The sequence below is a fragment of the Lonchura striata genome, chromosome 2, assembly GCF_050655825.1.
Source record: "Lonchura striata isolate lonStrDom1 chromosome 2, ASM5065582v1, whole genome shotgun sequence".
NCBI classification, from domain to species: domain Eukaryota; kingdom Metazoa; phylum Chordata; class Aves; order Passeriformes; family Estrildidae; genus Lonchura; species Lonchura striata.
This window is the reverse complement of record NC_140704.1, coordinates 14,906,508-14,933,656: the sequence shown is the minus strand read 5'-3', so window position 1 is coordinate 14,933,656 and position 27,149 is coordinate 14,906,508. Positions and strand designations below refer to the sequence as shown.

The 27,149-nt window shown below is 37.1% G+C and overlaps 1 protein-coding gene across 6 annotated transcripts in view; it reads left to right on the top strand.

Moving 5' to 3' along the window:
* The window catches only part of ZEB1 (zinc finger E-box binding homeobox 1), a 122,186-nt gene that overhangs the window by 87,980 nt on the left and 7,057 nt on the right, over window positions 1-27,149 (top strand). For 5 of the 6 annotated variants that reach the window (XM_021542983.4, XM_085572976.1, XM_085572975.1 and 2 more), the window contains exons 2-7: window positions 8,807-9,007; window positions 14,045-14,107; window positions 15,739-15,900; window positions 18,809-19,011; window positions 23,982-24,087; window positions 24,879-26,686. In XM_021542983.4, the coding sequence (XP_021398658.2) occupies window positions 8,807-9,007; window positions 14,045-14,107; window positions 15,739-15,900; window positions 18,809-19,011; window positions 23,982-24,087; window positions 24,879-26,686 (2,543 nt within the window). The remainder of the gene's footprint in view (window positions 1-8,806; window positions 9,008-14,044; window positions 14,108-15,738; window positions 15,901-18,808; window positions 19,012-23,981; window positions 24,088-24,878; window positions 26,687-27,149) is intronic. The other variant, XM_021542985.4, reaches the window with a different exon arrangement.

Below are 27,149 nucleotides of genomic sequence, written 5' to 3'. Positions count from 1 at the left end.
AAGTTACTTCACTGTAGAAGCACTAATAAGAGAAATATTTCAAAAGCAGATTATTTTTGTATTATGATATAGGTATTCATTTACAAATCTAACTTTAGGCTATCGAACTTGTAAATATGTGTGTAAGTATGTTTCTGTATGTATACATATGTAAGTGTATGTAACCAAATGTTTCCTGTATTAAGGATTATTTTTGTACCAAGGCTAAACACCTGAAATGCTTGTCTGTGTGTACTCTTTGCTTCTCATCTCTGCACTCGTGTCAGTTCTATATACAGCAAAATTCTCATTTGAGTGCTGCCCTTGGAAGATCTCTACATTTGTGACAAGTTATACTCAGGCACCAGTGGTGGCAAAACTTCCCCCATGTCTGCCCCACTGGGAAGCCTTGAGCTTGCCCTGCATTTCCAAACAGTACACAACCAAACTGTCCTGTTCCAATGTCATTTTGCACGTAGGACTAAGTTACCCGAAACTGATATGATGATAAGAACAAAGGCAACCAGCAGAAAATTTTCTCACTGAGACTGGAATATTTGCCAGATTTGCACCAAGTATAGCTTATGTCATCTCAGAGTGTAGTGCCAGAGCTGCAGCCATTATCCTTGCTCTGGGGAATTGATCCTGACTTAGATCATCAGACTTCACTCCAGACTTTGCCATCAACATTGAGGGTTGGGGGTTTTTCTAGTGTCAAATGCTGATCGATTTTAAAACCATAATTTAAAATTGACAAGCAGAAAAATTCTGTTTACATCATTGATTTTAATGTGTGTTGGGTAAGCCAAGCCAAACATCCAGTGTCCCTCTTGGTAAAGTATTTAGAGCACATTTTAGTCTGCAGTCTGCTTGCAAAGCATTTATTTTAAACTCAAATTTTCTTTGAGTTGACCTGAAGAGAAAAGAATCCAGTGCATGTGTATTGAGGTGGTTTATATACCTTAGTGCTTATTAAGATTCTTGAATTTTATGGGTTATAATGTGTTGGAATATTCAATCAAAGTGTGTCAAGCTGCATTTGACTAGAATCCAGTTAAGAGGTGTAAAGTTATTTTGAAAGAGGTTTTTATTAGTTAAACAAAATTATCAGAAATGTGCTTGCTACATATAAATATTTAGACTTATATTTTTCCAACTACTCATGTATTTATATAAACATGTGTGGGAGATATAAGTTTGATCTCTTCAGGCAGAGGAAGGACTGAATCCAGTTTCCCTGCTCTTGTGTGGGCACATTCATGTGTGTGTATATCTACATAAATATAAATCAACACGAGTCAAACTTTTATATATAAAAGCTAGTTCTCTTCTCCTCAGTCATAGCACATATACTGTTCTTAAAAGCAGAATGACTTTTCTGAAAATTGCAAGTATGTTCTTAAATTAAATTTTAAATGGATTGTTTCAGAAACTAATCTCTGGCATGGTTTTTGTTCCTGAACAATTTAATTGAGAATATAATACAGTTTCTTCATTCTTTGCACATAATGAGATCTCACTGTTTATTTTTACTGAATTCAACTGGCTACATAATGGAATGGTTTTTGCTGCCTCCACTCTCCTGTGTAATCCTGCTGGCCATCCCAGTGCTACAGGAAATCACCCTGCTACCTGATGGAGGCAATGACATGAGTGTGAAGCAGCAAATATTTTCACTAAGGGCTGCTTGTACTTGTTTGGGAAATAATGACAGTGTTTCCACATAGTCAGGGCAGATGTACGGCAGGTAAAATTCTAGATGGATAAAAGTTAAGGAGTGTATGTTGAGGAAGGGTCCTGTGATGGGTTCTGAGCTGATTGTTACCATTCAGGAGTAGCACTTCTGGGTTTACAGGTAATAAACCTTTAGTAATGCCAGCTTAATTACTTCTGCAAATCAAGAAAGTCTTAGAAATATGGTTGTGTTGCTAGAAAAGGGACAGAGAAGAAAACAGTGCATTCTAGTGCTGCCATTCAAATCCAAGATGAATGCTGAGTGCAGCTCTAGGTTGTCACCTCTCCCCCTGCTAACAGAGTGATGCAGAACAGAAGGTCCAGAGAGGTGCAACAGAAATGATCAGTGGAGAAACTTTGGCCTGAGTAACAAGCAAACAAAGACTCCTGGTGTTGTAGGGGAGGGCAGTGCTTGGGTGTGTATAAAATCATGGACAGCACAGAGCACACAGGGAGGGCAATTCAGTGGACACCCACTGGATGTAGTGCAAAGCAGGCTCAAAATCAATAGAAGAAACTTATTCTGCCCACAACATAGAGCTGTGAAACTTCTTGCCTCAGACTAATGTGGATGCCAAAATTTTCATGAATTCAGAAAGTAAGCAGACAAATTCACAGAAAATTAGGCTCTTGGGTATGAAGACAACACAAGTCATTTAGGAATTCCAGAAGCCAGAAAACTCCAAGCAGAGAATTTTAGTAGAAGCATGAGCATATGCCTTCTTTTTTCTTGAGGTATTTCTCATGTTTCTGTTTTTAGATGGTAGCATGGTTCTGTATATATTATTGTATGTCAAGTGTATGTATTAAACTGAGAGGGAAAATATGAAAATAACATAATGGTCTACGCAGCTTATCAGCAGAGAGTTGAAAGTATGGCATTTCATTCAGGAGTAGTAACAAAATTAATAGTATACCCTAAAATGTAAGTATAAAATACTGAATGCTAAATGACTAGGTTTCAGACTTCACTATATATTTTGTTTAAATATTTCTAGATCTAAATAATATATAGGAGCAGATTTTCAGGTGGGCTGACAAAGAGCGAATGGTTTCCAAGAGATGATTGTAGGCTGTCAGAGCAGAAATCCATGAACCAGGAGTGAACTTCAGAGAGCACAGGAGTTGTTCCAGTTTGTAGAATCAAACCTTTCTCTCTAGGAGTATTCATGCATGAGTATTCACAGTTTTGTTTTGGTTTTTTGTTGTTTGCTTTTTGGTTTTTTTTTTTTTTGGAAGAGCTTTTAGAAGCAGGATTTCTAAAAGATCAGAATCTCTCACACCTGTTCTACATCCCCTGCCAGTTCAGTGTTGAGATGCTGAGCTCACATAACTAATATGTTAGTTACGTGTTCAACATCTTAAAAAATTCAACGGTTTTTTTTTGTTAACTCACAAATTCCTAAAAGTTGGGAGGGGGGGGGGGTTTGTTCAGTGGAAGTAGGTAGGATTTTTGGGTTAAGTATGGAGAGGTGTAGAGAAGACAGCTAGTAAGAATGCTACACCAGATGCTACATAAAAGACAGTGACCATTGTCAAGTAATTAACAAAAGGTTCTAGCAGGTTCAAAGCAGCCTTCCAGATCCCAGTATTACATGTCAGGCATTTTGCCTTAGTTCTGTGGAATTCTGACCCCTTTTAAATGCAATTCTCTCCTCTTGCCACCTGATCTCAAATCATTCTGATGCATATTCCACCACATATGTTTTGTTGAATAACATCAACTTGATTGTGGTATTCCTTGTGTTGGGAATGTCATCTTTCATGTCATCTAATGATTCTGAGGGCAGGTCTGGATGGGGGAGTGGTGAGCAGGTAACTTGTGACAGCTTTTTAAGAAGCTTTCTTTCTATTGCCACCCAGGTGGCAATAATAATAATTGTATTTCTGGGGATTCACCCGTTATGTTATGGAAACAATGAATCCTGTAGTCTTTCATCACCACAATCTTGGTGCTCACCTTGAATTTCCTGGGTTTACTGGTTTTGAATCAGCAATTAGCAATTTTTTCCTTTTAAATATCATGTTTGATTTGATTGGACATATGCATCAGAGTTTCCCACTGTATTCAACTAGCAAAATAATATATATCTCCATTTTAGCTCTTTAATCACTACTTCCATCTGAGCACGTTTCTTTCTTAATTAGAATTGTGCAATGTCATATATCTGTTTTGCATTTAGGACTGTAAAAATCTAGAAAGTGAAGCTCACTTTCTGTAGTTCATTTTGCAGTCACATCTTCTTAGAGCAAGGAAAGTTTCAACTACAGCTAGTCATTTGTTCTTTAAGAACCAAGATACTGTATCAAGAAGGTGATCAAGAGGAGAAAAAGTAATTATGGTTCATAAAATGTATTTTTAATTACTATTTCATAATTATTTGAGATCTTATATATAGTAATGATATAAAAATTCATTTTATTGACTAAATATTTAGTCTTTAGTGTAGTTTTTAATTTATTTGTTGAGGCTTTCTATTGATCTGTGGAAGTAAAGCTGAAATTAATAATTAAACTTTATTAATGTAAGATTTTGCTAAGGTGTCATACTGTACATGGAACAGAATAGACTCATGTGTGTGTCATGCATCATACCTGCTTGTCTGGTGACCTGTCTTCAGTTGATTATAGCCATGGTTCATGATCTGTAGCTTTTACAGTTATCTTGATAAGACACCCCTCAGTGGTCTGCTGCTTGTCCCCTGTGGCTGATGGCTGTCCCTGGAGCTGTGGTGGCCGAGGGTGATGTAACCTCTCTAATTGTCCTTGCTTTTCACAGAGCAATGTCTCATCCTGGAGACACTGACTGCTGTTGGTGCCAGATTTCTGTGATCCAGGCTGAATTATTTTATTTAGCTAGTCACTACTTTTAAATGACGTTAGCTGAAAGTAAATAGTACTGAAGTCTGAAATACTTGTAGCTCCTTCACTGGGAAGCCATAACTGTTCCAGGCAAGATTTTGTGTGTGTTTTATTTTCTGCATGGAATATTTTGCCAAATTAGAAGCCCCTTGAAGTCATCATTTATGTATAGTCAATTTAATTTCTTTCAGAGATTGTAAACAGTTGTCTCTATGTATTGCTTTTGTATTGAATATACTTCAATCTTTATCCAAAAAGGTTTAATGAAATTTATTCCTCCCAACTTCATCAGCTACTGTGGCGCCAGGCATTAAACAAAGCTTGTGAGCTTGTTGTCCTCTTCTTTCAGTGGTAACTGTTCTGAAGAAACATCAAGGACAAGAGGAGAAAACACACAAAATTTTGTACAGATAGGGAAGGCCTAAATTTGGCTCTAGGACTGAACTGAAGAAAGGCGAGGGGGAGGATGATTACCCCTGGAATTGAATGCCAGATGCCATAGTTTCTATGAAACATGGAGCCAAAACTTGTCTGAGCAAATGGAGGCAGCAGCTTCCTGCTACTACCCATTCATTTCGTAGGGCACCAGGAGCAAATCTGCATTGCTAAAGCTAAGATTTGCAGCCATGTAGGTATCAGTATGATATCATGTAATGGGATATTGATTTTAATTTTAATTAGCTAAAAATACAGTAAATTACAGGGTCTGATTGTTTTTTTAACCATCGTTTAACCACCGTTTCCATTAAAGAATGGTAATGCATTCTTTGAAATCAAACACTTGACTTTAAAAGCTGTGCATTCAAAAAAAATTGGAAAATGTTGAAATGAAGATTGTTGAAACTATTTTGTCTCTTGCATGTATGCATAACGATAAGATCTTTAATTATGTGATCACATAATTTTTTCACAGGAGGAATGCTGCCCAGAGAGTAAATGAGGGGTGTTTATTAAAGGAAGCTGTTGCCTTCAGAATCCTTGCCTTAATTGCTGGAAAGCATAGTAATTTAAGTAGAAGGCTGTAGGAATCAAAAACATTCTCTCCAGGGCATTTAAAAGCTCCACAGAAAGACTAGATTTTCCTTTCTCATTTTGAAATAGGTTTTATGTGATTCTGGAAGGTCACTTATTTGGAAGTGGTCTCTATGTTTCTGGTTGCTGTGGCACACAGGGGTACCTGGGCTTTGGGCACAGCTGCATTTGGAATGAACACAAGTGTGCTTTGAATGTGTGAAACACTGTATGAATGCAAAGTCCTCTGAAAAGTGCAGCCTGAAGTGCCCTGCACTGACGTGGCAATGCCAGGATTGCCAGAAGACTTTTCTGGGTTTTAAGCAGCCAGGTTCTGATCTGCAAAATGGAGATAGCATCACCCTTCTGCAGTTCAGTTAATTGTATGTTTTGAAGCATTCCTGCTGAATACCATGTAAGAAAATTATATAGAATATAAAATATATAATAATATAATTGTACAATAAATAGTTACAATATATTGCATATAAGCATATGCCATACATTATAATATATAATATGGAATCCCATTCTGGCTAACATCCTATAAGGGAAGCTTTGGGAACACTGCTGGCCAAAGCAAATAAGAAGTATGAGCAATCACTTTGCAATCTAAACAAATGTGGCAGAAGGCTGCAAATACTCAGTTCACTCCATAAAACTGAGCATTCCCTTTGTATTTGCTGTCACTGCACTAGGCAAGGATCTTGCAGAAGAAAAGCAGCATGTAATAATTTAGTTAAAATTATGTGCAAGGTATATGAGTGATTCTGTCATTTTAAGTGCTTGACTTTCTGCTGTGTTTGGTTGTGGGTTGCCTGGCCACCCCAAATGTGCTGAGACCTTTTAGATGCAGCTTTGGTAGATATATTTTCCCCAAAGCATTTTGTGGAGAGGAAAGAAAAAAATGTTAGAGCCAAATTTCTTGTTTTATTGTCTTGTCTTTTTGACAACTGATTTTTAATAGAAGAAACTAAAATCCTGAAGACCAGTTATTCCTTGCTTTTTATAAGGAGGAGGTTTAACTTCTGCGGAGCTGGCACTTGAGTATAGTGAGGATATATGGAAATGTTTCAAGGCGAAGAGAACCATAATGAATATATTATATCTGTAATGTACTCGATGAAGAAAGAAGAAACATTTTTTTCTCCATGAGTCTAATTCTTGTAGACAAACTGTTTGATCATGGTTTTGTTTTCCATAAAACTACTCTAAGTCTAATATAAGGAATGCCACATAATTTCCCAAACTAAACTGGAAGTTTATTTTTAAAAAATAAAGTATGCATTATCTACATCTGATCTTATCTCTATAAATTTTGATCCCCAGTCTTAGTGATCTCTTTTATGTGTGGCAAATGTAAATATGTTGCTATTTTATATTAATAATACTCTGCATCTAAGCCTAAGAGTAAAACCCAATCAAAATAAAATGCTAAAATTATTTTCCACATCCTCTTGTTTAATGTTTGTTCTCACACTTTTTTAAAGTTGCATTTGCCTTTTCTCAGGAGAATAAATTCATAAATCTTGTCTGCTTTGGTGAGGGAATTGATCTCCTATATTTATATGTCTTCTATAGTACGCAGTATTATGGCATCACTTACAGTAGTGCTATTTTACTTCATAAAATCAGTTACAGGATATTAAGTGAATATCAATTTATCAATTGAAATGGACCAGATACTAGTTTTTAGGCAATTTGCCTAAATTTGCTGTTTTAGAAGATGTCAATACCATGAGTAGTGGGGAGTCACTACATTTTTCAAATAGCACTATGTAAAATATGGAAACATTGAATGATTGTTTTAAGTTGAAAAGGCTCTTTTGTCATTTTCATGCATGTTTTAGATGAGACATTTTTCTCCTGAACTGGAAGGAAATGAGAGAGTAGCCTACCTGTTCATGTTGTTACTCCCTTTTCCTGGTCACATGCATTTTTGAATGACTAAAATATCTACATAAAAAAAAAAGCTAACTTCAGAAGAGCAAGAGTCTGGTTTGCTATTTATCTACTTTAATAGGCAGTATTTCACATTAAAGAATCAGTCTGGCTTCTTGTGAACTAACAGTGATAGGATGCAGATATCATAACATACCATGATTTTGTGCCTCCCAGGTATAATTCTGATAACCATTGAAGGAGTGCTGCAGCCAAATCTTGTTGGTTTATCCATCTATAAATTTATTCCCTTTTTAGATTGTATTTTGAAGCATTTTAGTGAGAAGTTCAAACCTGGCATTGAAGAAATAATACTAATGTAGATCTGTTTCATAGTTTAACTTCAGTGAGTAACAAGACATTTAAACAGATGGTGAAAGTAATTTTTCCTTAATACAGTTTATGTACAGTTCCTTACATTTTAACTTGAAGTGACTGTAACTGATCTTTGATGCCTACAAATGAAGACTATTTTAATAATAATCTGCTCCCATATGACAGAAGCGTATATATTGTCATGTAATCCTTTGTCCAAAGACTCTTGCAATATATTCTCCAGGTTAAGAAAATAGACTTTCTTAGACTTTTCTAGACTTTCTTAGACTTTTTAAGAAAGTAGTTGCTTTACCTTTTCATGGCAACTGGGCAAATGTTACATGAGATTCCCTATCTAAGTGATCTCTGTGATTTTTCCTTTCATGCTCATCCTACTGAGTCTTTAATGAGTGTAACTACAAGAGCATTTTAGCTTAGATCAGGAGCATTTAAGCCATTCTGAATTCAATCTCATTATTGTTCCTGCTTGTTTCCCCATGATTCCCAGAGCCAGAGCTTTGGGTGCCATTGGTTACAGGAGGAGGCAGTGGGAAGCTGGCTGCAGCGTGTGCCTGCAGGAAAGGGCTGGCTCCATGGGACCCCGAGAGCAGCTGAGCTGCCTTCTCTGAAGGGTACCTGGGGTTTTCAGTGCCATAATAATCACAAATGAGACATACAGCAATGCTGGCATCCACACTGGAGTGATCCAGTTGGAATTCTGTTGCTCCGCCGTGGCTCCAGCTGTGGAGTTGCCTGCTGCCTTCTCTTGTGCAGCCTTACATTGGGTGTGCACAGTGAGAGGTGGTGGGAGCCCAGGAGCTGTCAGGTGCTCCTCGTGTGCCAGCATTATGGCCAAGCTGCACAAGGCAGTGCCATCCCCATGGGGCAGGAAGCAATAATGATGAGACCCCATGCTGTCAGTCAAGAGTATTTTGATCAATATTTTGTTTTTGTCTCTCCACAGTCACCAATTATAACAATGTGGTAGAAGCAAACTCGGACTCAGATGATGAAGATAAATTGCATATAGTGGAAGAGGAAAGTGTAACGGATGCAGCAGACTGTGATGCTAGCGTGCCAGAAGATGACTTGCCAACGGACCATATAGTATTACCAGAAAACAGTGAAAGAGAAGGGAGTACAAACAGTTGTTGGGAAGATGAAGGTATGTTCATTTCTACTGACGATCCTATGTGAAGAAAGTTTTCTAAAATGAAGATTCAATAGAACTTTTTTTGGTACCTTTATTACTGAAGTAACATGTGAGATTAACAATCAAAAAAGAGGTTTTATACTTATTATACCATACTTCATGTTCTTCATTTACTATTTCAAGCAGATTCAGAGGTGCATTAATTCTGTTGGCATTGTTTAACAGGAGCTTCCAGACTCATGGAAGATGCAGCTTTCCAAAGGCTGATTAAAGACTAGTTACTTGATCTTGGCTTTTTCAAGTTTTTTCCTGGCAGGTCTCTGCCAGAGCTCCTTGTAAGGATTGGGTCAGCTTGGGGAGTAAGCAGTAAACAAAAAACATGGAAAAAACCAATCAGATGTTAATTTCTCTCTTTTTCTTTGTAAAATACAGGCAGAAAAAGTAATTTTTAGATTATTAGTTTTAGAATTGGCTATGTAAGTGATAATGAATAGTTATTTTGAAAACACTGGAAGGAGGTAAGTGTTACACATATTATGCAGCAGGTTTAGAGGCTGAAAATTTTAAGCAGACAGGAAATGGGTCTTTTTTAACTGTGGAATCAGATACTGAGTTTCATAATATCACACAGCATGCTTACTTTTGAGCCAAATTGGGATAAATGCATAAATTAGTGGAATTTACTGTGGAATTTGGCCTTAATGCCCTGAAAGATACAGAATGTTTTTCAGCATATCTGAACTCAAGCCACAATTCCTAGCATCCACCTTTTAACACTGGTGGTTTAATACATGGTGCATGATCTCACATCTGAATAAAAGGAAAGCAGTCATATGGCCCCTAACTGCAGTCCAGCTGAGAAAGAGCAGCTGACAGTCCAAAGAATAGCATCAGCTCAGCCTGTTTTTACATAGCTGCTACTGCCAAGGTATGCTGTGCTGGGAAATGAGTATTTTGGAGCTAAATTATTAGGTAGGTAATTTTCTTAGTTCTCCTGTAATATCTTTGCTCTCCTGCAGGCTTCAGAAATTATGGTTACATTAAAGTGGGTTCTTGGTAGGTTTGAATCCTTCAAGCACAGGTGTAGGAAATCTGAAAAGGGGAAGGAAGAAGATCACTGGCTCCCAGACATTTAGGATCAACACCTCTTGAACTGGATGTTTTCTGGAGATGTACCCATCACACAGCATCTCGGGCAACTTTCTGGGGGTTTCAGGGTTCTAGACGTATGATGGCATCTTTTTTGACTACTTATGTCAAAATTTTAACCATTTTTAACCTTAAAAAAATTTTTGCTAAAATTTTAAATTCTCTTTAATTTTAAATTCTTCTGTGTTTGAAGATTTGTGATGTAAGCAATGTTTCTTTGCATTGGAGTTTGCTAATGAAGACAGGATTTCATTGGCACAAGACAAAAGATTAATCAATTGCCATACAAGCTTGCTCAACAAACACAGATTTGCTCTGTAAAAATTATGTATTCTGAAGCCTCTTTTGTAGCAGTCTGGAAGGGTTTTTTAATTTGATAATAGGGTTTTTTTAAATAAAGAGTTGAAATTTCTGGCAATGGCTGTATGAGAAAAGTGAGGCTACATTATTAGGTTTTATGGAGCTTTGATTTGCTAGGGTAGAATACTGTTTACTCTTTTGATAACTTACCTAGAAGGAAAATCACATAGTCAGTCTTGGTTGCATGTTAGAAATATGAAGAGAGATACTGAATACATGATCTCTTGCATACAGGGAAATGTACTGGGGTAGATGGTGTGCAATTGTCTTCAAGACTGGTGATTATCTTTAGGAAAATATACTCTACAGCAGTTTCAGTAAGTTGTGTTTCATCAGTAAAGTAGTAGTAGTTCTGGGTTTAGCTGAACTTGACAGAATGATTTTTTTGCATATTTATTCTGTTCACGAATTGCCAAGAATAGAAACAACACACATAACATTTCTGTATCAGATTAGTTTCCTTCCGTTTCCAGTCATTCTAACTGAATTTCTAAAAGACCCTAGGAACAGGTGTTTTAAATATAAGGTGTGTTTCTCAAGAGGTTTAACTGAAACAGTCCTATGGGTTTAAAAAAGTGAACCACGTGTATCCTGTACATGTTGTTGACAGTGTGCCAGCATTCATGTGTGCAATGATTCTCTAATATTATTTTTCTTTGCTTTAGTAGAAGTAAAACCTATGCTACAGTTAAAAGAATAGAAAAAAAAGTAGGAGTTAAACTTACTGTATTAATGCTCTTAAAGGAGCATTATTATGTACTCTAAGAATTTGGCAAACCTGGAGGTCTCAGGACTGGAACTAAGATATCTTTGAAAAAAATATAAATATGTTTTATGTTTATGTGCTTTCTGGAATTCAAAAATTCCTTTAAGTCATCAAATTTTAGGTTGAGCCTGTATGCTCAAAAGTGTGTGCTAGCATTTGGTGGGTTGTGTGTGGCATGTTTTTGATCAAAAAGCAAACAACCAGTCATACTGTGAGCTGTAAATAGTGCTTGCTACATGAATAGCAGAAAATTAGCTCTGAAGAATTTGAATTAGAAACTCTCTTGATAGGATTTGGAATTTATTTCCTTCTCTGCAGATAAAGACTGCAGTGGAAATTTCAGTGAAATTTGTCTTTCTGCCTACAGCCAAAATTTCCACTTTGCTAGTGGTTTCAATTTGATCAGTTATCTTAGCCATGCAGAGATCTTTACTGTCAGCCAATGTCAGTAGTTGTCAGGCATGTTTGCTGCTAGTTAGCACTGTTCCCTGTCATCTGAAAATCATCAGTATTTAACCCTGGGAAGTGCCACTGTGTCTCTTAGCAGTAGCTCATAAGCAGTGATGAGATGGAGAAGCCCAAGAACTTGTTTTACAGCTATCTGGTATGTCCAGCTGCAATACCAGGATGGATATTCATGACCTAGATGCTATTTGTGGAGACCTCTATTTAAGCTGCCATTTAGCAGGTAGTTTGAATTTCCTCTGGAACTCAGAGCTGTGACTTCTGCTTGGTGGAACAATGTCTAAAGGTCTGTTCCCCCATCATCACATCCCACTTCCCATCCCATTCTGTTGTTTCCCAGCTGTGTGATAACTGGGCTTCTGAGGGCACAACTGCAATGTTGTTTATTTGTGTACCATACATAGCTATAAAGATGTATATCTACTTAATATTTTTCAAATTATTAATTATTCCTACAGCATTTCCCTGTGGAAAAGGGTTTCTCTCTGTCTTATACCCTACTTTTAGCTATTGGGAAGAGACAGTACCAAACAGAGGTTAGGATTACAAGAATTGAGAGGGAGTTTAACTTCACTAGATTAATCTATAATTCCATAAATCCTTGACATTCTCTTGGGAAGCACAACTTTTATTTATACTGAAGCCAGTGGAATTTACTGGAGACCCTGTAATTTAAATTTCCAGAATAATAACTTACTGATTGATATTCCCCCTGTCATGTAGATCCTATTTTATAATGGAGAAAAATCACAACTGTCAAAAACTCTCCTTAAAGGAAAACAGTGGGTTTGTATTTGTGTATTGTGTTTGATTTTTAAGAAATTAAATTTTGGGTTTAAATTTGCTTTGCGTCCAGTCGTCCTCTTACAAACTCTGAACCAAGTCTGGTACCATGAGCCAAAATGTGAGTGGTTTTTTTAGATGTCAGTTGAAATTAAGGTAAGATTTAAGAGTTGCAGTTTCCTTTTATACACATTTCTTGTTTAAAATAAAAAATGTGATTGAATTGCAACTGTTTTGCAGATACCTTGAGTCTGTGGGCTTTGGTCAAAGTAGGCAGAATTAAGAAGCTTCTCCTTTGAGGAAGCTGGAACTTAAAAGTTCTCCTAGGATTTATCATTTTCCTTCCATAAAGGAGAAATTAAAAAGCTGGGATGTTCTGGTCTTTTGACTTGCCAACCTAAAGGTTTTTTTTCCTGCATTGAAGTAAAGTGAAGTAAGGTAAATAGAAGTAGGAGTGTAACAGTTGTCATTTCAGGTCAGAGCAGCTGTGTGCTCTAACCTTCTGCATCACCTGGAAGGCTTTTTCTAGAGTGTAGGTCTGAAGCATCCAAAGTTTCCATAATGAAACTATGAAATAACACTTCAGTTTCACATCTGTTGGCATAGCATAGTGCTGATAAAGAGCAAACCAAGCAATGTAGCTCTCCTATGTACTCCTGCCATGAGCCAGGTGCCGACAGAAATGTCAACACTGACTTTTCCTGTGGGAGCTTCCCAGCCCAGGCTAACCAATGAGCAGCTTGGCCATTTATTGATTTGCACCAGCAACCTGGAGTGAGTTAAAACCTGCATGCTGCATCCTTGAGGGCTGCAGCTCAGCAGAGCTGGGGCAGCAGTTGGCTCTGCAGCGTTGGTTCTGCAGACTTATAGCGAGTATTGGAATCGATATGTGAAGCGTATCTGCAGTGCGCAGTTGTTCTGAAGGGGGAGCACGTGTTTAAAATACTTTTTTTTTTTTTTGTTTAATTTTTTAAGGCAATCACAGCCTTAAGTGGTTTCAAGATGATTTGCAAGAAAGAGAACACATTAGGTTTCTGTTTGCAGACATTACCAGCAAATTATCAATCATTTCTGAAAACCGCTAATTGGAGAAAATAACATAACTGCATTTGTTTTATGATGCTCTGATTTCTGGAAATAATATTCCAGTGCATCAGATGGTTGTATTTGTAGATGGGATCACTTAAGTAGCTGACTCTCTCTTTGCTGGTGAAACACATTGTCCATGCCTTTACCTCTCTTCACATAATGGTCAGTGTTTAGTATTGCTTCCTTTTTAGGTTTGGTTTCCTTAAGTATGAAATATCTTTGTAGTTCAACTGATCACACACTGCTGAAATAATGTGCCATCCATATTTTTGAAAGAACATTGTGTTTAAATGCACTTCTAAACAAAACAGAAATGGAAGGCACTGGTGAAGATATAACTCAAGTATATTTAGTTGTTGGTGTGCATGTGGCTTTTGTTGTTGTTTTGTGGGGTTTTCTTTAAATATTCATTATTTTTGTGAAATATGCTATTTCAGCTGGAAAAGAAAGAAAGGAAATCCTGGGGCCTGAAGCTCAGACAGATGAAATTGGATGTACAGGTATTTCTTTGTTAATCTGAGTCCCTTATTCATAAAGTGCTATAGAATTTTGGTTAGGTGAATACCATTCTGAAAGCTTCGGAATTCTCCCACCTCTGTTTATAAAAGTGCTTTGATTTTCCACGCTAAAGGTCTTAAACTGTAAACACTGTTTTAGCTGAGGAAAAAAGTCTGGGTATCTTTTGTTGTCTTGTGGTCTGGAGGTGTAGGTGACCAGTGACACAGAGCAGCCCTCCCTCCCACGGAATGACCAAACAGCTCCAGCAGCACCACATCTCCAAGGGGCAGAACAAGGAATAGCAATGATCTTACATGTAGGTGTCAACGGGTGGTGTTTTAAACTATGAAGAAATATACAAAAATAGACTTAAGCTAATAGTGTATTTTATTATCCACTCCTCTGTTTGGACTGATTACACAGAAGGCAAAATAAAATGTGTATACTTCAGTTTCACACTCAAACAAAAACATATGGTTTGATATTTTTTCCATTTCTCTGCTTGACAGAAGATTACTATATATCCCATCCAACTTCTTAAAAGTTCATGGAGCATTTATTTGATGCCCTTACTCAATAGGTAGATAGTATGAGAGGAAGTATTATTTAAAAGCAAACCCACATCTAAACACATTGATATGTTTTAAACTCTAGTTTCACACATTCTTTTCAGTTCCTCTGAAGTCAGTTCTTGCCACATAAGTATGGAAAGTTGCATTATTCATTGCATTACAGTCTACATGTAAGAGACTGCCTCGTGTCATAAAAAGATTGTGTCAAATTGTAAATTGAGTATGTGACTTCACACTGAGAGTTGAATCATAAAACTTCTCTTTCCTATTAAAAATATACCTCACATTAATAGTGGAGAACATCTGTAATGATTTAGGGTGCTGCAGGCAGAGTTTTCACAGAATGTTCCACCATGGTAAAAATAAACTCTATGAACAATGTATTTAGGCGAATAGTTGGGATCAAATATTTATCATACAAGCATTACATAAAATATTTAATTTATTATTTGCTAATTTTGCAATGCAATTGTTCATTGTGGTTTTTCTCTTCGGTTTTTAACTGGAAAGTGTTGGAGGTTGTTAACTAGATTTGCAGCCTTTTTGGTAGCCATTTCCAGCACCACAGAACAAGCCAGTCAGAGTTCAAGTGTGCTGCATTTATCTGTCCAGGTTTATACTGAATTTAAATATCTTCTGAGTTTGTACTAATGAACAGCTATAAATAAGATTAAAAAATGTGTCTTGAAGGTAAAAAATGTACTTTTGCAAACACAGGAACCAAGATGGTAAACAGGCCCTCCAGCTACAAGGCTTAAATCATAATTAATGTTACATTTAATATTTTTAGGGAAATTGAGAAGAACAGCTAAATCTGAAATGATAAAAATGCACTGAGTTAAGCAAACTGTGTTTTGTCAAGTTTGTAATTATCATTATGCTACGAGGTCTTCAAAAACATGGCATAATCTGGCATCTTAAAGGACTTGACCTATGCTAGTATCTGTCAAGAGTTTTTAAATACTTGGCTAGAGGGAGATTTGGTAATGTGAATTACTGAATCTCATTTGTGTTCTTTTTAAACTTAGTTTTGTATCTTGTGTCTTTTTTTTTACACTTAGTAAAAGAAGATGAATGTGATTCTGATGCAGAAAATGAGCAAAACCATGACCCTAATGTTGAAGAATTCCTTAAACAAGAAGATACAGCTGTTATCTACCCTGAAGCACCTGAAGAGGACCAGAGACAAGGCACGCCAGAAGCTAGTGGTCAGGATGAAAATGGTAAATATGTCATCAGTTCACTTCTTATGAAATCATTTGTACTCACTACTTGACCCAAAACTTCTGCTGTGCTTAAGAAGACAGCAGGGCATATACACGCAACTACAGAGGAAAAAATCTTAGTAAAATAATTATAAGAGGATAGGATCATCATGAAAAAAACATTGCCACTTGTCTTTGTAAACAAGACATGCACTGGGATTCACTTATATGAGTACCTAAATGATAACCTAGTCATTGAAAAGTTCATGCTTTCATAAATCCATTCAACATCCTTATATGAAAGAATGGAATAAGCATTTATTAAATATAATAGAAGCAAAGTAAAATAGTACCATTTTGTATAAGAATAACTTAAGGAGAGTTATAACATGTTTCTTTCATATTTTATATTTTTAAACAAAGCTCCCAAAATGACCTATTAGATAGAATTTCTTTTATTGGGTAGCCAGTCTATTAAGGTTTAATTACTTTATTGAGATAGCCAGGCCTTTGAGGTTTTTTGCCTGAAAGGGCAGCAGCAGAGAAAAAAGAAGCATTCTTCAACAAGAATGTTTATGTGAAAAAAATAATGACCTGTGGTTATTTTTAAGTAGATATCATTTTTTTCTCTCTGAAGAAATTTCATGCTTAAGATGTTGTGAGTGAGATGAGAGGTTACACTTTGTTCATTTCTTCATCATGAAATATTTGAAGATGAATGCTGTTGAGATTGGTTTTGCATTCTGTGTGTTTTCTCAAGTTTTCAGCTTAGATAGTTTGTGTCAGTTGGAGTATTTATGATATTTCAAGAAAAAGGAACAGCCTACATCAGGAGTTGTATTCTACTTGTTTTAAGAAATTAATATAACTGAACAGATAGATGTCATTGTATCTGTAGTACTATAATGGAGTCTGAGGGAGAGCAATGAAAGAAGTAAAGATAATTTTTTTGTTCTGCTCTTCGAGAGATTTTATGCTATTACAGATTTTACTTTAAAAAGTGCATTCATTAATTTAATATTTCAATATGTGGCTGCAGTGGCACATATTGTCAAGTTAGTTTTACTGACTTGTCCTATGATTTCCATGTAATAATTAAAAATACACATTTGTATAAATCATTTAAATTGGACCTATCCCAGTAACTTCACTGAGAAGTATTGTGAAAATCACAATGCTGAATAATACTGTTTAGTGTTTTAATCATTTTGGAACAGAAAATGTCAAAAATATAGTGACATTTGGTAAAGATGCATGCTTCCAAACTGGGAAGGTAGACAAGAGAAGTGACAGAATCAGATTTTTTTTTGTAATTTCAGGAAACTGTTTTCATTTCTCCATTTCCTCCAATGAAAATAAAGTTAATGTGCTTCTGACATTTCCACTGAGTTGTATTTGTGCTGAAATGGAGTATTCTTTATGTCAGATGAGTTGAATTATAGATGGTAAAAAGAGAATTGAAAGGAAGCATACTTAGTCTACACACGTGGGGATGGTTTTGGTTTTGGACAACTCAGCTAAACCAGGAAAAGCAGAAATGGATAGTACGACAAAAAAATCCCTGTGAGTAGGGGTTATTTTGATTGTTACTATTACAAGTGTAAAAGAACCTATATGATAGAAAAAGTGGTGATTTTTAGTAATAAAGTGGTCTGATTGCTTTTCACTGTTGCAGGAGCACATTCAGTAAAAATCAAGTTAGTAAATTCCACACAAACAGAATAAATTGGTACTTCATAGAACATATTACCCATCTGTGGTGATAACTGCTGGAAGAGGTCATGAAGGTAAATAATTCAGAAGTACTTTCTAAAGTACTGGTTCATTTAATGAGCATTAATAATTCTTACAGTTCTGAGACTTAAAATGACAGCATGTACAAATGTTCCCCTTGTGCGTCAGAGCATAAAATGTTAATCAGTAAAGACCTTCCACTTTTCTCATGCTCAGCACAGTGCATAGGTACATCCTTGCAACATTTGCTTCCTGTTTAACTTGAAGCAAGGAAGAGTAGCATGGTCATTGGAGGATATCACACCTATAAATTGATGTTTTTATCAAATACAGCAAACCCTACATTTATTTGAACATACCTTTATCAATAAATTTATAAAGAAGTATTTTTTCAGTCCTCTAAAAAAATTAATTTTTCAATGATAGAATGAGTTACTATTTGAAGGGCTAAAAATGCTAGCAAGAAGGGGTGGAGCTAAAACTTCATAAAAGGTGACTTCTTGAAATAGACGTGTGAAATGAATATTTAGCTTCAATCTGGTTTCACTTTTCCCTGTACTAATACAGAAAACCAGCTTTATGAAAGCCAGCAAAATAGATTCCACAGATCACGTTAGACTCGTATTTATGACCACACATTTGATCTCTCTACTTTCTGTCCTGCAGACAGTACACATACATATCTGTGAATCAAAGAATGGTTTGGGTTGGACAGGGATTTTAAAGGTCATCTAGGTCCAACCCCCCTGAAATGAGTTGGGACATCTTCAGCTTTATCATATTGCTCAGAACCCTGTCCAAGCTGGTCTTGAATATTTCCAGGAATGGGACATTTGCCACCCCTCTAGGCAACCTGTTGAAGTATTTTACTGCTCTTACAATGAAAAATTTCTTCTTTATATCTAGTCTCCATCTACTCTTTTTTGGTGTAAAACCCTTCCTCCTTGTCCTGTCACCATATTGTGCTGACTCTCTCCAACGCACATTGGGGCAACCATACCATGGTGTGGGAGCTTGCATAATACCTGTGGAAAAGATCTGAAGTATCACTAGTCCTTCTCTAAAACAAATGGAGCTTCCAGCAGCTGCATGTTTTCTTACAGTAATAGGTGTAAATGTAAAGTCTGTTTGTTGCTGGTAGTAAGTTTGGAACCTGTTTATTTAAGTCTGGTGCACTGTCTCTCCTGTGTAGGAACACCTGATGCGTTTTCCCAACTGCTCACCTGCCCGTACTGTGACCGGGGCTACAAGCGTTTCACCTCTCTGAAGGAACACATTAAATACCGCCATGAGAAGAACGAAGATAACTTCAGCTGCTCCTTGTGCAGTTACACGTTCGCGTACAGAACGCAGCTCGACCGCCACATGACATCTCACAAATCAGGAAGAGACCCAGTAAGTGGCGTTTGAATTAGGGGTTATTGTCCTCTGCACAGCGCTGTGGTTTGTCGTGTGGGCAGAGCAGGTAAATTGCTCACAGCAGATCACCTGTGTGCTGATGGTCCAGTCCTAGAGCACTCACTCAAGCTTGCTGCTCAAGTCAAGCTTTTTTTGTAGTTGTCAAAGGTTGAGATCTCACTTCCTGCCAGTTTGCATTCATCTAGGCAGTAAGGTTGTTTTCAGAAGTTCTTTATTACATTTAGAGGTAATTTGTTGGGTTTTTTTTCTATTCACTGGCTACCATTGCATAAAAATGATGACTTAAATCTGATTTCAAGCCTTTAATGAAACATTTCCTTTTTTTTCTATAAGTCCTGTTTGAATAATTCACAATTTACTGTAGTATTTTTGCCCTTAAGAAACAAACCATTCTGTTGCTTGAACTGTGAGGTACAGTTTTTAAATGCAATTCATGCTGTAAGATAATATACAAATAATTAGCATTTAAAATATGGTGTTTCAGTATTAAATGAAGCAACAGAAAAATAAAGATGTAACGAGTTTGTTTTCTCTGGTTCATGGGCTGACCTGAGGACATGGGTTCCTGGAATATCTGCCATGAGTTAACCATCTGATCATTACAGAAAATCTTGAGTCTTTTCTCCTGTCCTTCTTTGTATTTTCTTTTTTATCCCCACAATGTCCCATCATCCATGCCCAGCACATGCTTCCATATCTTATCAGAGATGCTCTGAGGCTCAGGAACTAACTGAAAGAGTCAGGAATTATCCAGAGAAAAAAACAGATTTTCCACCACCAAGTTCAAGAGGCTTGGAGATGTTTCCTTCAGAGGACAGACTAGAATGATTCCTACTCTCCAGAAATGAAACAGTAGGAAAATATAACAGAAAAATGCAAAATTGAATGTTAAAGTAAAGGTACTTCCAACATTTTTGGTAGCACCAAAGCAACAAGCTGTGGTCCAGAGTAAAGGAGATGCTTTTTTACACATTGGCAGTTAACCTCCATCCTACAAAGTATCATCAAGTCCAACAATTTAACAGGCTTAAAAAATTATTACACATTTTTATACATGAGTGTTCCCACTCGCTGATCAATTAAATTGGTACAAGAAGTATTGGCCATCCTGCTGCAAGGATTTTATTGTCTCACAAGCTTTGGAATAACCTCACCAGCATATTCTGGTGTGGCAGTTCTTTTTTACTCAAATATGCTCCCCATGAGCAATTAATTTCTGTTTCACTTCCTTTTTGGCTTGGCTTGCACTTTAAAAGTTACTTTCATCTTACATACATCTTACATTTTTAACTATAAAATCTATGAATGCTATTTATATAATGCTTTTCTTGTGGGCTACCACATTGTTTTCAGTCTTTTCAATTACAAGCCTAAAACATAAGAATAAAGTAGTTGGGGAAGATAGAAGCCTTTCCCATACTTGCATGCAGTTTGAATAAAAAAATAAAAAATACCAAGTGAGTAAACACTCAGAAGAATTGCTAAAAAAGGGAGCTTAAACTGTATTCCCACAAAAATATTTTAATGGATTTATACATTTGAAGGCACAATTTTATTTGATTAATGTTGTTTCTGTGGAGTATCTGGAACTCAGTATTACACCCGTTCTCTTCTCTCAAGTCATATTCAGAATTAAAACTACAATAGTTTAGATAATTGGTAAATGTGAAATAATTGTTTGTTTATGGCATTATTGCAAAGTTGTCATGTCTTTAAAATTGGCTGCATATACATGATTACATCATTTGTGTAATGGAAAATTTTGTTGTTAGTAAAATATAGACCTCCTGGCTATGGATCTTAAACAGCTGCATGTTTAAAACTTCATGTCTTATTCCTAAAGAACTTCACCTGATCATAGATTATTTAGATAACTTCATTAGCTGGTAGTGTCCATCATGTGACAGTTTTGTGATTGTTCTGTACAAAGAAGCAACATACAAAGATAAAATCTAGCTTAGAGAAGGCAGTGGAAGGGGTACCTGCACACTGGGCCTCCTTCAGAGCCAGGGGAAGATATGCAAAACTTCTGCTCCATCAGAGAGCTGAGAGCCATCCTGCACCTTCTCCTTCTTCTTTCCTCCCTCCTCCCCCTGCTCCTCACAGCACCCTTGGCTGCTCCTACACCACTAACAGTTGGCAGGAAGTGATGCTGTATGTATCATCTGCCTTCACATGTGAAGCACCAAAAGATATGTTGAAGTGTGAAAAAGTGCTTCTTATATTTGTTTTAATTGTTTTCACATCAATTTATTAAGCACTCATAAGTAGTCTTTCAGAATTTCAGTGTCATGTACACTGCTGAGAAATGGCAATTCTTGCAAACCACAGTCAAATAATCTGTGAAAAAAACCCTTATATACCTGTAATTTCTTTCTTCCAAATAACTTTTGAGGATTCTCATTAACTAGTTTTGTTCTCTGGTGTGAGTGGGCTTCAGTCCTAAGCCCAGTAAACATTTGGTGCAGGGAGGTATTAGTGGCTAGTTACGGACCTTAATGCTGGTGTCTCTTCTTTCAGTCCTTGGAGGAGTGCAGAAGAATATTGTTTGAATGTTGCAGTCAATTCTTTTATGAGGAGAAATCAGCAGTTATGTACAGTGTATTTGAAATATATCACATGTCACAGGCAGAAACTGATGTGGCTTTAACAGTGCTGAGATGGGGAAAACCATTTGAATCTGAGAAAATGAAGGTGAAAATATTTCACGTGGTACTTTGGAGAAGCATTATGATTTCTCAATTACACTTAAAGAAGATCCTTCAAAGTAATTCTGAACAGTATTACAAGAGACAGCAAGAAATCTGAACAGAGAGTTACAAATATAAGAAGCTAAGGCAAAATATATTTGGAAACACTACCTAGCAGAAATCTTAAAGCACCTTACAGCTATGACCAGGAAAACTCATTAAAAATTTGATATGTGGAGTGTGGACTTCCATGCCTTAGAAATAGAACATTAGATTAAAGACTGGAGCAGAAACATTTCTGACATTGAATACATGCACTGATACTTAGTGTGAATATTTATGTAGTCCAGGACCTGCAGTAACTGTATATATTCTGATATCTGTTAGCTTGTATAATTCAAGACAAATGGTAATAACTGATTCTCAGCAGGCTTAAGTAAATCCTGACACGGTCCTCTAGACTCATTGGATCATTAAAGTGAAATGCAGTGAGTCAGCCACAGTCTTCTAGAACATCATCTTCAAGGGACTTAACTAAGCAGAGCTGAAAAGCCATGTGAACTAGCAAAAGACAGCTGACAAACCCAGGAATGAGGGTCAGGTTAAATTCGAGTGGAGCTCTCACTGCAGAGCCCAGGGGAGGCAGGGAGCTGCTCACCCTGAGCAGGGTGGGAGCAGTATCTGCTGAGAGGTAAAATCTGCAGCTTAACCAAATGCTTCTCCCAAGGGAACTGTTGAATTAGAGTATATGGAAGTAATTTAGATGATCTTATTTCAATTTGTCTTCTGTTAAAGGATGACAGGGAGTAGAACAGGAAGGATTGATAATTTGGACAGCATATCTCATAGCAGAGAGTTCAGAGTTTCATCCAGCAACCTGCTCAGCTGCAGGTTCTTCAGATCTGCAGGCATGTCTCACAGCAGGGTCATCATCCTGTGTTTTATCCATCCCTGCTTCTCCAGCACAGTTCTCAGCCCCCAGTTGTCGTGTCTGTGCTCAGGAAGAGCCCTAGCACCTGGTGAGCATCTGCTCCCAGTGCTGCCAAGCACAGCAGGCCACAGCCAGGGGTAGGAGTTCCCCCCATGCTTTCACACCAGAGGCAGCTGATCCACACCTGCTGTTGGTGCTGAGCAGCCTGTTAGTCCCTAGAGTCCATGAACAGCTCTGTTCATGAGTTTATGAAAACACTTGCTCCAGTTACCAAAAATCTGCAGTGCATCCCAATCGTAGTAGAGCTCTACTTAAAAGGAGCTGCTGGGTTTTTCTAATAAGCAAGTTGTTTGAACAGAAAAATTCCTAGTTCCTCTGGTTTTTGTTGGTAATTTAGCTATTTCAACTTTAAAAGTGCATGTAATTTTTGTCCTTAAAAATACACATTTGTAGATTTATAGAGTTTGTGGTAAAATTACAGATCTTGCACATACGTGTCACGTATATACTACATATATATATATATATATCTGTCTTTGCTTTTGCTTTTTTTTTTAAATTAGTATAGCAATAAAGACAAACACAATTTAGAACTTAACAATAAATGCTCTCACAAAGCAAAATCTAACAAAAATAATCACAGAGCTTCAGTGCAAATGGTGAAGAGGTTTGGTGTTGTGTACTTGGGAAACCCCTCCATATTTTTATTTGGTTTGGTTTGGTTTCTCACATTTATTTTGCAAATTAATTGTGACCAAGAGTACCTTTATTGTCACTAAGCTACCTTCTCTTGAGCAGTCCTGTGTCATCATTATATAGAGGGATCCAAGGCCAACAGTAAGCCCTGGAAGCATGTAAATGGAAAAATCAAGTCAACCGATTAAAGTTTAAACAGGTTTCTATAGACTTTAATGTTTTTCTATCCTGCATGAAATATTCTCTGGGTACTGGGCTTGGGGTTTTTCCCTGATGGTTTTGCTTTCACAAGTAGAACTAGCATTCATCCTGGAACTTCCTACTAACATGTCAGTGTAAACTTCACCTGAATTTAGGAGAAGGGGCAACTATATTTTGAGTTTGTTTTGTTTCTTTCTTTCTACTGTATCAGATTTATTCAGAAGAAATGTGTGCCTCATTTTTTACCTGATTTGTGATTTGTTTCCTTTTTCCATACCACCTTCAATCTCTTACAATTATGGTTGATTCTCTTTGGGTTTGTATGGCATTTTCTCTGTTGTATGGCATTTTCTCTGTTGCAATGTGAAAATACAAAGTGTTTCTGTAAGATGCTGTCCTGTACAATAATTAAGACTTCTTTCTTACAGAGACATGTGACGCAGTCTAGTGGGAATCGAAAATTCAAGTGCACTGAATGTGGAAAAGCTTTTAAATATAAACATCACCTAAAGGAGCACCTACGAATCCACAGTGGTAAATAAATCAAGCACTGAATTGAGTACAAATGTTGCCATTTCTGCTTTTTATAACTTTGATGTAATAGAGTCTTGTAAGTCTAAGTTTAAAATACTAGTGTTTTCCTTATATTTTTCCCTCTGGAATACTGCAAGCACTGTCTGCAGCCATCAGCTCTGTGTGGGAAATATGTAGAAAAACTCAAGAGGATTTACAGTTTCAACTTAATCTCTTACAATGAAGGAAAACTTGACTTCTTGCAGAAGAAATGTGGACATCTTTCTGGTCCTTTGTACTTCTCTGTTTTTTCTTCAATGTTTGCAGATAATTCAGTCTGTTACAAGCCTTGCTAGAGAATTTTAATTGATAATAATCAGGACATAAGAACAGTGTGTTACTCCTGCGGCTGTAATTGACACATTCACAATTAGTCATATTAAAGTAGACTCAGGACACAATTTATTAGCTAAGTTACAAGAAATGTTATGTAAGAAGTTATAAGTTAGTGGTGGTACTACTTTAATGAAGTTCAATAAAATCTTTAATTGTCAAATAGAGAAATACTGTAACACATGATCATGTGGGCTCCATCCTATATCTAGTGCATCACAAAGTTATTAAAGGAGCCTTGGCTCAAAGCTATACTCTTCCTGTTCAATTCACTAGATAAGAATTTTTTTCCCCCTAGGACTCTTTGAGAGGTCATTATGATATATTTGTTCTGATAATTATTGTTTGGTGAAGTTACTCTGTAACCTGGTTAACTGTTGCATATGCCTTTTTTCTTTTTTATTTTTCCTTATGTTTAGGAGAGAAGCCATATGAGTGCCCAAACTGCAAGAAACGTTTTTCCCATTCTGGTTCATACAGTTCACACATAAGCAGTAAGAAGTGTATTGGTTTGATGCCCGTGAACGGTCGAGCCCGGTCAGGGCTCAAGATGTCTCAGTGCTCCTCCCCTTCCCTTTCTGCATCACCAGGTAGCCCAGCAAGACCACAGATACGACAAAAAATAGAAAAACCCTTGCAAGAGCAGCTTCCTCTTAACCAAATTAAAACTGAACCTGTGGATTACGAATTCAAGCCCATAGTGGTTGCTTCAGGAATTAATTGTTCAACCCCTTTGCAAAATGGGGTTTTTAGTGGTGGTAGCCCGTTGCAGGCAACCAGTTCTCCTCAGGGTGTGGTGCAAGCTGTTGTTCTACCAACAGTAGGTCTGGTGTCTCCCATAAGCATCAATTTAAGTGACATTCAAAATGTACTAAAAGTGGCAGTGGATGGTAATGTAATAAGGCAAGTACTGGAAAACAATCATGCTAATCTTGCGTCCAAAGAACAAGAAACAATCAATAATGCATCTATACAACAAGCTGGCCATTCCCTCATTTCAGCTATCAGTCTTCCTTTGGTTGACCAAGATGGGACAACCAAAATTATTATCAACTACAGCTTGGAGCAACCAAGTCAACTTCAGGTTGTTCCACAAAATCTAAAAAAAGAAAACTCTGTTCCTGCAAATAGTTGCAAAAATGAGAAATTACCACAAGATCTCACGGTGAAGTCTGAGAAAGATAAGAACTTTGAAGGAGAGACCAACGATAGCACTTGTCTTCTTTGTGATGACTGTCCAGGAGATCTTAATGCACTTCAAGAATTAAAGCACTATGAAACAAAAAGCCCTCCTCAGCTTCCCCAGCCCAGTGGAGCAGAAGCTGAGAAACCCAAGTCCCCTGTCCCGTCAGAAACTGGGGAGAACAACTTGTCTCCTGGTCAGCCACCTTTAAAGAACCTTCTGTCGCTCCTAAAAGCATATTATGCATTAAATACACAACCAAGCGCAGAAGAGCTTTCAAAAATAGCAGATTCTGTAAACCTACCACTGGACGTGGTAAGAAAGTGGTTTGAAAAAATGCAAGCTGGACAAATTTCTGTGCAGTCTTCTGGACCATCTTCTCCTGAACAAGTTAAATTAAGCAGTCCCACAGACAACGATGATCAAGCAGCAACTTCAACTGTGAGTGAACCCCAGAACAGCACAAATAACTCACAAAATCCTGTCAGTACAACGAAATCTCAGACTTTACCAGGGGCTTCAACTCTCAATGGTTCCCACAGTAGCACGCCATCTGCATCACCACTAAACCTTTCTTCATCAAGAAATTCACAGGGTTACACGTACACGGCAGAGGGTGTACAAGAAGAGCCACAAATAGAACCTCTTGACCTTTCGCTACCAAAGCAACATGGAGAACTGTTGGAAAGATCTACCATTACTAGTGTTTACCAGAACAGTGTTTATTCTGTCCAAGAAGAACCTTTGAACTTAACTTGTGCAAAAAAAGAACCACAAAAGGACAACAGTGTTACAGACTCTGATCCTATTGTAAATGTAATCCCACCAAGTGCCAATCCCATAAATATTGCTATACCTACAGTCACTGCCCAGTTACCTACAATTGTTGCCATTGCTGACCAGAACAGTGTTCCCTGCTTGAGAGCTCTCGCTGCCAATAAGCAAACCATTTTGATTCCACAGGTGGCTTATACATACTCTACTACAGTTAGTCCTGCAGTTCATGAGACACCACCAAAACAGACCCAAGCCAATGGAAATCAGGTACTTCGGTCCCCATATTCCTACATGATGTACGTATGATGTATTCAATCTGTATCTGTGCTGAACTAACAGAAAACTATCAAGGTGAACTAAATAAAAATATAAATACAGCCATCAGGCTTATTTGACTTGATTGTAAATAGGTAATAGATATTTGCCCTCTGCAAAGCTAGTTAGCTCAAGCAGCTTGAATCCAGACTAACAGAAACTGTTGTGTGTGGACAACTCAGTTATTTTCCATATTTAATCTTCTAGGACATCAGTGCTCACTATTTTAAAGACTATTTGATGCTCCTGATCAAAAAGCAAAATAAAAACATGGCTTTTGTCTTTTGCTGGCTCTGCATCTCCTCTTTCCCCATATTCAGAAAATAAACTCTTCGGAACTTTTGGTTACTCCTTTCGTGCTGTTCTGCTTCCTTGGTTTGCAGAGTAGCTGAATTTATCCTACACTGTAATATCA